Here is a 12,017-nt window from a genome sequence, read left to right as displayed (position 1 = left end):
GTGTAGGCCCACCTTCGGTGCACTGAATGTATCTTTTGCATATGGATTAAAAGTTTTTTTTATTCAGAATGAAGCAACAAATCTTTACTTGAAAGGTTCTATTACATTCAGCAGAGTGAGCCCTACAAGGCATTGCGCTGGTTTAAAGGGGTTATCTGGAAATGTCATATTGATGACCTATCATCAATATCAGTTTGGGGTGTCGGAGGACTCTGCCGATCAGTGCCTAGGCCGGTGATGTCATCGTAGATTGATCATGTGGCTTATGTGCAGCTCAGTCCCATTCAGGCTGCAATATCGAGGATAGCACTGTACGTGGTGAGCTGTGAGGAGGCCACAACGCTCACTGGAGCTCTGGTGAGCTCCATGGCTTCCACCAACAGTTGATTGGCAGGGTCCTGGGAGTCGAACCCCCCACTAACGTCATATTGATGTCCTATCCTGATGTTTTCCCATTCACACATTTGCAAAAAATGCAAGTAAAACCATCCGATTACGTGTTAAAATGAACTGCAGATTTTTAGCAATATCTAATTTCCTAGACCTCGAATGGTTATCTTTAATCTCTTAGGCTTTTACTGGATTAATGTGTCGAATAGATAATTGACTGTTAGAAGAAATGTAATGTGATGTAGAAAGGTCACTGCTAAAAGGTGTGTAATCATAAATTAGGAGACACCTAGAAAATGACTCGAAGAATAAATAAAATGATATTTATAGTAAATTCCCTTCCTGTCTTCACACCCACAAGACATTATCTCACCATTAGAACACTGGCTGTACCATGTTTATCAACTTGGAGCATTTTCAAGAGCCACATGCAAATATCCTGATGTTTGCCGTGAGATATTGCACTAGATACCAAGGCAGCATAGGAATATGACTTTAGTCGAAGTCTCCTTTCCTACTGCAGGATGACGGGTGAAATCTCATTTCTAGGTAGAAGAGAATAGTGTACTACTATTTCTACATACTATGATTTTCACATAGTGAAAGCAACCTGCATGAGTGACCATACACGTAGCGGTATTGACCAGTGCGGCTGCAGTGGTTGTGGGACGCAGGTTTGGGCCGGGCAGCTTGATCATTAAAAACACATGGGGGAAATAATGAAACCCTGTCCGCTGCACGGCATTTTATTAAAATATATTTTTGTGCTGCTCTCAAAACTTTTGCAAAGTGGGTGGCAAAGAGGGAATGGTTTGATACATTTGGGGCAAACTGCCTTCAAAAATTCCTCTCTTGGTAGAGAGAATTCGGGTGCTTTCACGTGGCGGCAGATTTCTTGCAGGAAATGTCTGCGACTGAAAATCAGTACTAATCATCTGAATGTGGTTGCTTTAGCGGGAAGTGCATGGATTTTTACAAACCCCATTGGGATGAATGGAACTGCAGCGTATGAGGGCATTCTAAGGGTACTTGCGCACGGTGCAGATTTAGGTGCAGAAAATCCGCATGAAATCTAAAGCAAAATTGCACATAAATCCCAACTATTTATTGTGTTTGGGGTGTTTTTTTCTGCAATTTTTGGTGTGGATGTGATGTAGATTTTCTGCATTAAAAAGGGTGAAATCCGCACAAGAAAAATGTAATAACAATTGACATGCTACAGATTAGAAAATCCGCACAGCAGGATTTCCACACATGCCAAAAAAAAGCAAAGCGTACATGAGGTTTATCTAATATGTTTCACTTTGCTGGTATTGTATTACGCTGCGTTTTTTCTACACGAAATCCGCACTGAAAAAATTTGCGTAATCCTAAGGGTGCCTGCACACGGGTGCGGGTTCGGAAACAGAAGATCCGTGCAGATTTTTGTTCGGATTTCTCTGCATTTATGCACCAAATCTACACTAAAAAACACGTGATGCTTGCAGGTTTTGACAGTATTTTACCACCAATCTCACCCTTTGCAATGCAAAATCCGCACAAACAATTGACAAGCTGGGGAATTCTAACTCCACATGGCAGGCCAATTTCCACATAAAAAACCCCCAAAGTGAACATTAGGCAGTTACTGTATTATGCCTCATTCACACGTCAGTGTTTCACGGACATGTTCTATACATGTTCTCCACGGACAGCACACGTCCCCATTCACTTTAATGTGTGTATTCAGACATCAGTGTTTTTAGCACGGTCTGTGGGTCAGTGTTTTTAGCACGGATGCATGCTCTATTTTGTCCATGGTGACGGATCCATCACGTCCATTGTAGTCTATGGGTCAGTGAAAACCACAAATGCCATCCGTGTTGCATCCGTATTTCGCGGATCATTAAGAAGAGATGCTTTGAAAATAATTTTTCAGCTGTTCAATGTCAGTGAAACACGGATGCATCACGGAAGCTAAAAACGGACACACGGATCCTTCACGGACAGCTTCACGGATGCATCACTGACCACCTGCTCACGGATTTTAACACAGACGTGAGAATGAGGCTTTACACTGCTGTTTTTCCATGTAAAAATCTGGACAGAAAAACCACGTGTGATCCGCAACGTGTGCAGGTATCCTAGTCCTCCTGCCCACTTTCAGTATGATTCATCTGTACAAGCTGCTGGGCAAAAAATTGTACCTCAGTGTGTGAAAATACTATAAAAAGGATCTCTCACAACTCTTGAAACAGGCGTAGGGCAATGGGCAGGTAGGTCTCCAGTGCCACCTATTTACTTTGAGCATATGGGAAATGTCTACCTGAAGTCCAAAACAGAGAGGCGTCCCAATGCTTTTCATGCTCCATATGTGCCATGTGAAATGGGAACTTGATGCAGCTCACTAGACTTGTTAGACAGCGTCCTCTTTTTTTCATACCACCCCATGGCTGGCATGCTTTATGCCAATGTACGTCTAGTACATCTGTTTTTTAACATCCAGCTGTTTTGTGGGCCTGCCAATGTAGCAAAGTGTTTTACCACCATATTTGTCAACTGCGACTTTTGGAAAAGTCATAAAAATTTGGCCCAAGGTGACTCCACTCCTGACCTGCCATAACTGTGAAGGCGGGGGAATATAGTAGAATGGAACTGCACCTAATTTAACAAGAGCCATGCAAGACTTTCATAAATTTGGTGCACAGACTAGTTCCTTTCAACACATGGATATGTTTTAGGATAGGGTTTTTCCAAATGTTGGTTTTCCTCTGGATAGGTCATCAGTATCTGATCGGTGGGGACCTGACACCCAGGACTCCTGATGATCATCTATTTGAGAAGGCAGGGGCACTCTCATTAGCGCCGCAGCCTTCTCCAGCTTTTCCTAGGCCACGTTACTTTCATTGGTCACATGACCTAGGTGCAGCCCAGCCTCATTGAAGTGAACGGGAACACTTGGAAAACCCCTTTAAGGCCCCTTTCACACGAGCGAGTATTCCGCGCAGATGCGATGCGAGAGGTGAATGCATTGCACCCGCACTGAATACCGACCCATTCATTTCTATGGGGCTGTTCACATGAGCGGTGATTTTCACGCATCACTTGTGCGTTGCGTGAAAATCGCAGCATGCTCCTCTTTGTGCGTTTTTCACGTAACGCAGGCCCCATAGAAATGAATGGGGTTGCGTGAAAATCGCAAGCATCCGCAAGCAAGTGCGGATGCGGTGCGATTTTCACGCACGGTTGCTAGGAGACTATCGGGATGGAGACCCGATCATTATTATTTTCCCTTATAACATGGTTATAAGGGAAAATAATAGCATTCTGAATACAGAATGCATAGTAAAACATCGCTGGAGGGGTTAAAAAAATAATAATAATAATAATTTAACTCACCTTAGTCCACTTGATCGCGGCCTGGCATCTCCTTCTGTCTCCTTTGCTGAACAGGACCTGTGGTGAGCATTTTACAGGTAAAGGACCTTTGGTGACGTCACTCCGATCATCATATGATCCATCACATGATCTTTTACCAGGGTGATGGATCATGTGATGACCGGAATGACGTCACCAAAGGTCCTGTTGCTGCACAGAGATCAGATGAAGACAGAAGGAGATGCCGGGCATCGCGATCAAGTGGACTAAGGTGAGTTAAATTATTTTTTTATTTTTTTTAACCCCTCCAGCGATGTTTTACTATGCATTCTGTATTCAGAATGCTATTATTTTCCCTTATAACCATGTTATAAGGGAAAAAAATACAATCTACAGAACACCTATCCCAAGCCCGAACTTCTGTGAAGAAGTTCGGGTTTGGGTACGGAACACGCGCGATTTTTCTCACGCGAGTGCAAAACGCATTACAATGTTTGGCACTCGTGGAAAAATCGCGGGTGTTCCCGCAACGCACCCGCACATGCTGTTCACCATGTCGGATCCTTCCTGCGGCTGTTTCGCCATGCCCCCGGGCCGCCGCTCCGTCCTCATTGACTATAATGGGGACGGGGGCGGAGCTCCGGCGCAGCACGGCGGTGCACGGAGAAAGCCGCCGGACTAAAAAACCTGACATGCAGTAATTTTAGTCCGGCGGCCTTAAGCCGTGCACCGCCGTGCTGCGCCGGAGCTCCGCCCCCGACCCCATTATAGTCAATGGGGACGGAGCGGCGACCCGGGGGCACGGCGAAATAGCCGCAGGACGGATCCGACATGGTGAACAGCATGTCGGATCCGTCCTGCCGCAAGTGTGAAACTAGCCTAAAACCGCAGCATGCTACAGTTTTATCTCTGGCCAAAAAAACTGGAGACTTGCCTGAATGCATTTTTTTCCATAGGAATGTATTAGTGCATTCAAATTGCCACATTGACGCATCCGGTATTCTGGTCTGCGCATGCACAGACCTTTAAAAATGTGAAAAAAATGAATACCGGATCAGTTTTGCCTGATGACACTGGAAAAACTGATCCGGTATTGCAATGCATTTTTCGGACTGATCAGGCATTTTTCAGACTGATCATCATGCGTTTGCATACAGTTTGCCTGATCAGGCAGGCAGTTCAGGCAACGGAAGTGCCTGCTGGAATCAAACGCAAGTGTGAAGTTTTCCTCACTTAATAAACCAGCCCCTGTATGTCTTAGTGAATGCTGAGTTTCTCAGATTTTACTCTTTAGTTCTGTTGAAACTGTCAAGGAAGTTGGGCGGCTCGATGTCATGTGATATACCGTACATTCAATTCTAAGGGAGGTTTCTAACTTGTGACATTCAGCAGATTTCGCTAGATGGGATAAATGCAGATGTTCGTTCTCTCTGACTTTACTGCTATAATTGCTCATGGTGGTATGATGCAGCTCGGTGTGGTGCTGATACAATGCAGGTAAGGCTGAATGCACACGACCGTTCCGTTTTTTGCAGACCGCAAACTGCGGATCCGCAAAAAACGTAAGCCGTGTGCTTCCGCAATTTGCAGAAAGGAAGGGGAGGCCCGTTGTAGAAATGCCTATTCTTGTCCGCAAAACGGACAAGAATAGGACATGTTCTATTTTTATGCGGGGCCACGGAACGGAGCAACGGAAGCAGACCGCACACTGACTGCTGTCCGCATCTTTTGCGGCCCCATTGAAGTGAATAGGTCCGCATCCGAGCCGCCAAAACATCGGATGCGGACCCAAACAACGGCCGTGTGCATGAGGCCTAAGAGTAAAGTTTTGTCTTTTGTAGGCTGTGGACGGCCCTGAACACGTCAGTGCTGTCAATCAACAGCTGATTTAGGTGTACTGTTGAGCACATGTGATGTCCATGTCCTGCTTCGCATGAGCACACTTTCCTATACGCCGTTGCTTTCCCTGGGAATCTGGAGCTGCTTGCTATTAATGGGTAAAACCAGCTCCTAAACTCTAACCATAGAATAGATTTAAAGGGCACCTGTCACCTCCATTTGGCAGTGCAACCACTCACACTGGTATGTAGAGCAACAATTAATAACGGTAGATTTCTCCAGATCTTATTTGCATTCAGTTTAATATACATTTTTAAAGGTGGTGTCCAAGTGTTTAATGGGGTTGCCTCATTTCACCAAATAGCATTTATTATGTAGAGGAAGTTAATACATATTGCTTTCTTTGCTGGCTGGATTCATTTTTTCATCACATTATACACCGTTTCCATGGTTACAACCACCCTGTAATCCAGCAGCAGTGGCCGTGCTTGCACACTATAGAAAAAAGCACTAGCCTATGCACGCTCCCATGGTCCCGGCCTCTCCAGAGAGGTCAGCGCTTTTTTCATATAGTGTGCAAGCACGACCACCACTGATGGATTGCAGGCTGGTCATAACCATGGAAATGAGAAGTATATGATGTGATGGAAAAATGAATCCAGCCGGGCCGGCAAAGGAGGCAATATGGATAATAACAATACATTAGTTAGTGGACTTGTATTAATTTCCTCTACCTAATAAATGTTATTTGCGCAAGTAAGACATTCTATTATAATACAACCTCTTTTAATGCAGATTACCTATTCTTAGGATAGGTTTTCAATATCTGATCGTTGGGGGGGTCAGACTCCTAGAACTCCCACAATCAGTTGTGTGAAGACTCTGCAGTGCTCCGATGAGCGCCACAGCCTCTTCCTTAGGCCAGTGACGTCACGTTATTAGCTCACGTGCCCTTTGGCACGGCACAGTCCCATTCAAGTAAATGGGGTGGAGCTGCAATACAGAGTACATCTGCTAGACAATGTATGGGTCTGTGCTTGGTAAGTACCTGGAAGTCTGCAGCACTCACAGGAACACCACAGCCCATTCAAACAGATGATTGTCAGGGGTCCTGGGAGTTGGACCCAATGATCACATACTGATGATAGATCCTGAGATAGACGGATAGACAGAGGATAAAAAAGGTTATAATTAAAAATAAAACAAAGTTGGAAAAAACAACAATTATAAAGTATATTTTTTTCTGCACATATTAAGCTAAAACAAAAAACAAACAAACACATACCGTAGGTAATGACAAGATTGAATTTATCAGGCTACAAAGTGTAAAACATTGAGCGGTATAAAATAGTAACTAAATGTGTAACTCAATTATTAGGCTAGGGCACAACTACACTGCAACATTTGTCGCACAACATTTTGTTGCACCAATGTCGCGCAACAATTTTTATAATGAATGATAGTTTATGGTGTCTCACTGTGACATGTGAAATGACGCGACAGTCTCAGAAAAATCCATGTCGCAGTGCGACACCATAGACTATCATTATAAAAAATGTCGCTCGACAAATGTCGTTGTGTAGCCCTAGCCTTACAGCGTAATTTTATATGTGCACCCAAACGTAATTTTATCCACATAGAACCAGGTCTAGAGCCATATCGGCTTAAATACAGACAGGCTTTTCAGCTCTGGTGATTAAAGGGTTAAATGGTTGTATTTTTTTTTTTTTATCTAAAATATACACATGGAACCTGATGAAAAAAATAACACAAATTTATGGAAAAAAGCATTCATATGAAAAACAAACTGGCTACTACACCCCAGCTACACTACCTCCTGAGGAGCAAACACAACAATAATAAATAAATAAATATAAAAAAATACATTATTTTTGTTTATTTTAATTATTAGTATTAGTGTTGAGCAAATGGAAGTTCTTGAAGTGGACTTTGATCCGAATTTCAGGGAAAATTCGACTTGCAGCGAAGCTGAATTTTCTTGTGCTTCGTGGTAACTAGTCAATTTTTACCTAACATGGCGGTAAAACAAAAGAAATTCATACCCACCTTATCCATTTGCGAGCGAAGAGTCCTCTGCTGTAATCTTGCTTGCAGATTCTGTGCAAAATCTCGCTGGCCAGTGTTATGAATGATGTCCTCACTCACCGTGTGAGATTTCGCTTTGGATCTTCAAGCAAGATGGGCGCAGCGGACTTTTCGCAATCAAATGGTTAAGGTGAGTACTTAAAAAAAAATATTTAACAGAGAAAACCCTGACAGCCCTCAATGGTCATCTCAGATGAACGCTACATATGAGGGTCTCAGTGATAAATGACAGTGAATTTCTTCGGTGATGCAGCTGAATCTGATTTTTGAGAACTTCGCTTATCTCTAATTATTATTATTAGAGATGAGCGAATTTCATACACTGAACAAAAATATAAATGCAACACTTTCGGTGTTGCTCCCATTTTGCATGAGCTAAACTGAAAGATCTGAAACATTTTCTACATACACAAAAGACCCATTACGCTCAAATATTGTTCACAAATCTGTTTTAAATCTGTGTTAGTGAGCACTTCTACTTTGCCGAGATAATCCATCCCACCTCATAGGTGTGGCATATCAAGGTGCTGATTAGACAGCATGAATATTGCACAGGTGTGCCTTAGACTGCCCACAATAAAAGGCCACTCTGAAATGTGCACAGTTTTGCCTTACTGGTGTGGCCACCATTTGTCTCACGCATCTCTGTTGCATAGAGTTGATCATGTTGTTGATTGTGGTCTGTGGAATGTGGGTCCACTCCTCTTCAATAGCTGTGCAAAGATGCAGAATATTGGCAGGAACTGGAACACGCTGTCTTATACGCCAATCCAGAGCATCCCAAACATGCTCAATGGGTGACATGTCCGGTGAGTATGCTGGCCATGCAAGAACTGGGATGTTTTCAGCTTCCAGGAATTGTGTCCAGATCCTTGCAATATGGGGCCGTGCATTATCATGCTGCAACATGAGGTCATGGTCGTGAATGAATGGCACAACAATGGGCCTCAGGATCTCGTCACGGTATCTCAGTGCATTCAAAATGCCATCAATAAAATGCACCTGTGTTCGTTGTCCATAACATACGCCTGCTCATACCCTAACCCCACCGCCACCATGGGCCACTCGATCCACAATGTTGACCTCACCAAACCGCTCACCCAGACTGCGCTGTCTGCCATCTGCCCTGAACAGTGAAAACCGGGATTCATCCGTGAACAGAACGCCTCTCCAACGTGCCAGACGCCATCGAATGTGAGCATTTGCCCACTCAAGTCGGCTACGACGACTAACTGCAGTCAGGTCCAGACCCCGATGAGGACGACGAGCATACAGATGAGCTTCCCTGAGATGGTTTCTGACAGTTTGTGCAGAAATTCTTTGGTTATGCAAACTGATTGTTGCTACAGCTGTCTGGGTGGCTGGTCTCAGACGATCATGGAGGAGAACATGCTGGATGTGGAGGTCCTGGGCTGGTGTGGTTACACGTGGTCTGCGGTTGTGAGGCCGGTTGGATGTACTGCCAAATTCTCTGAAACGCTTTTGGAGATGGCTTATGGCAGAGAAATGAACATTCATCGCACAGGCAACAGCTCTGGTCAGCATGCCAATTGCACGCTCCCTCAAACGTTGCGACATCTGTGGCATTGTGCTGTGTGATCATACTGCACATTTCAGAGTGGGCTTTTATTGTGGGCAGTCTAAGGCACACCTGTGCAATATTCATGCTGTCTAATCAGCACCTTGATATGCCACAGCTGTGAGGTGGGATGGATTATCTCGGCAAAGGAGAAGTGCTCACTAAGGCTACTTTCACACTTGCGGCAGGACGGATCCGACATGGTGAACAGCATGTCGGATCCGTCCTGCCGCAAGTGTGAAAGTACCCTAACACAGATTTAGACAGATTTGTGAACAATATTTATTTGAGAGTAATGGGTCTTTTGTGTATGTAGAAAGTGTTGCGTTTATATTTTTGTTCAGTGCATTTAGAAATTCGTTCACGCTCCGTTTGGTGGTAAAAGGTGAATTGCGATGGATTCTGTTACCACGGACCATAACTCAATTCTATGATGGACTGCATAATGGAATGCTTTTAGAGGCATTCTGTTATTCTTTCCGTCATAATAGAAGCCTATGGGCGACAAAACAGATCCGTCCCGTTTCAGTTATGCAGGGAAGTCCTCCCCTGCATAACGGAAATGGGACGGATCCGTTATGAAGGCCATAGACTTCTATTATGACGGAATGAATAACGGAATTCCTCTAAAGGCATTCCGTTATGCAGTCCATCATAGAAATGCGTTATGGTCCGTGGTAACGGAATCCATAACGCAATTCACCTTTTACCACCAAACGAAGTGTGAACGAATTTCATAACATGAAATTCGCTCATCTCTAATAATAATAATAATTATTATTATTATTACCGTATTATTAGATATTTTTGTTTTTATCGTGTTGGCTCCTGATGGGGCTACTTTCACATCTGCATTTTTGCTGGATCCATCATGGATCAGCAAAAACGCTTCCGTCATGATAATCCGTTATGAATGTATCCGGTTGTATTATCTCGAAAATGGCCAAGACGGATCCGTCTCTAAAACCATTGTAAGTCAATGGGGGACTGATCCGTTTTCTTTCGTGTCAGAGAAAACGGATCCATCTCCATTGATTTACATTGTAAGTCATGGCGGATCCGTCTTGCTCCAAATCTTAGGACACACTCAAAAACGCTCCTTGCAGCGCTTTTATGTGCGTCATGGGAACGCAATAAAATGGAACGGAATGCATTCTGGTGCACTCTGTTCAGTTCACTTCAGTTTTGTCTCCATTGACAATGAATGGGGACAAAACTGAAGAGTTTTTTCCCCCGCTATTGAGATCCTATAGCGGAAAGGGAAAGCGCAGATGTGAAAATAGCCTGAAGTAGATAATTGAACTCCCCGAAACATGCTGTGTGGTTGTCCATCCACATTAACCTGTTTCCACACTTCTAATGACCTATAAGGCTACTTTCACACTAGCATTTCTATTTTCTGGTATTGAGATCCGTCATAGGGTCTCAATACCGGGGAAAAAATGCTTCTGTTTTGTCCCCATTCATTGTCAATGGGGACAAAACGTAACTGAACAGAATGCACCAAAATGCATTCCGTTCCGTTCTCATACTGGAGAGCAGCATGCTGCGGTTTGTTTTCCATCCTGGGATGGGGACGGATCCATTTCCTCTGACACAATAGAAAAATGATCCGTCCCCCATTGACTTTCAATGGAGTTCATGACGGATCCGTCTTGGCAATGTTAAAGATAATACAACCGGATCCATTCATAACGGATGCAGATGTTGTATTATCAGTAACAGAAGCGTTTTCGCTGAACCCTATCGGATCCAGTAAAAACGCTGGTGTGATAGTAGCCTTAGTCAGTGAGTTTCTATATTTTCTGTATCGGGGACAAGTATGTAATAGAAAAGAAAAAAAACTGATTCGGCAGCAGTAGTGAGAAAATCCACAGTCAGGCACTCCTGTCCCCTGTATATTAATTATTAAATGGTTCCTCAGAGACCCGTGATGAAATGGGCTATCTAGCATTAACTGCGTTCATTAATTAAACTGCCTTGTCAAATATTACTTAGAGCAGCCTATGTCCATTCATGTCATAGAAGCCTTTTTTCATGGTATGTAGAAATGAATATGTATAATAGAATCTCCCGAGGAGTCTTGATATTCTGTGATGTCAGAGTTCACCGGAGAGGACAGCTGTCTATTTTACCGACTTTTTCCTTAGGGCAGGGGAATGGCTTTACTTGTGAGGTCGATAGTTAGTAAATGAAGGGCCCCTCTAGGGAGGTTTGGGATGGCCATTTCTAAGAGGCTTTTCATCAAGTTGTGAGGGAATTGCGTTGAATACACCGCCTGAGGCTCGGCAACGACAGATCTGCTACCAATGGTGACATACAATGCCCGGGGATGGTTCAACCTTCTTTAAAACTGTGTTTACTGGGCAAGAAGGGAAGGTGATATGCCTTGTCAGGCTGTCACACCAGCCCAGCTGAAAAACGTACTCGCTTTGCGTGTAATTTGAAGAAAGGTATTGTATCCTCACTGCTTGGCTTCTACTGAAAAGCAGAGTTTGGTGCTTTCTTTGTACTTTTCAGACCAACTTGCAGAGAATTAGGTCATTTAGCAGAAGAGAGTCATATAGGAAGTCTGGATCAACATGACATTAAGCCTCATCTCCTTGCTGTACAAGGATATTTCGGAACTATGGCTTCTGCTGAAGAAAAGGACAGGTGTGTAATATTTCTGTCTTTGTTAACACTTTCAGGTTGACCTGTTGTTTTCATGTATTCTGCATCTGCTGCACCTTAAGCTGTCCATACC

General features: G+C 43.7%; 1 protein-coding gene across 7 annotated transcripts in view; it reads left to right on the top strand.

Annotated features, from left to right (window-relative positions):
• Positions 1-12,017, top strand: part of MCF2L (MCF.2 cell line derived transforming sequence like) — a 345,945-nt gene that overhangs the window by 165,154 nt on the left and 168,774 nt on the right. Inside the window, exon 1 of one of the 7 annotated variants that reach the window (XM_040425203.1) lies at positions 5,189-5,244. The exons of 5 other annotated variants lie outside the window; for them this stretch is intronic. Coding sequence is in view for 1 of the 2 variants with exons in the window: in XM_040425202.1 (XP_040281136.1) it covers positions 11,854-11,926 (73 nt within the window). In the remaining variant the exon portion in view is untranslated. Of the gene's footprint in view, positions 1-5,188; positions 5,245-11,403; positions 11,927-12,017 lie in introns of those variants that run through there. One more of the 7 variants, XM_040425202.1, reaches the window with a different exon arrangement.

The sequence above is a fragment of the Bufo bufo genome, chromosome 3, assembly GCF_905171765.1.
Source record: "Bufo bufo chromosome 3, aBufBuf1.1, whole genome shotgun sequence".
NCBI classification, from domain to species: Eukaryota; Metazoa; Chordata; class Amphibia; order Anura; family Bufonidae; genus Bufo; species Bufo bufo.
The sequence above is the reverse complement of the archived record's forward strand: the minus strand, read 5'-3'. Positions and strand labels throughout refer to the sequence as shown.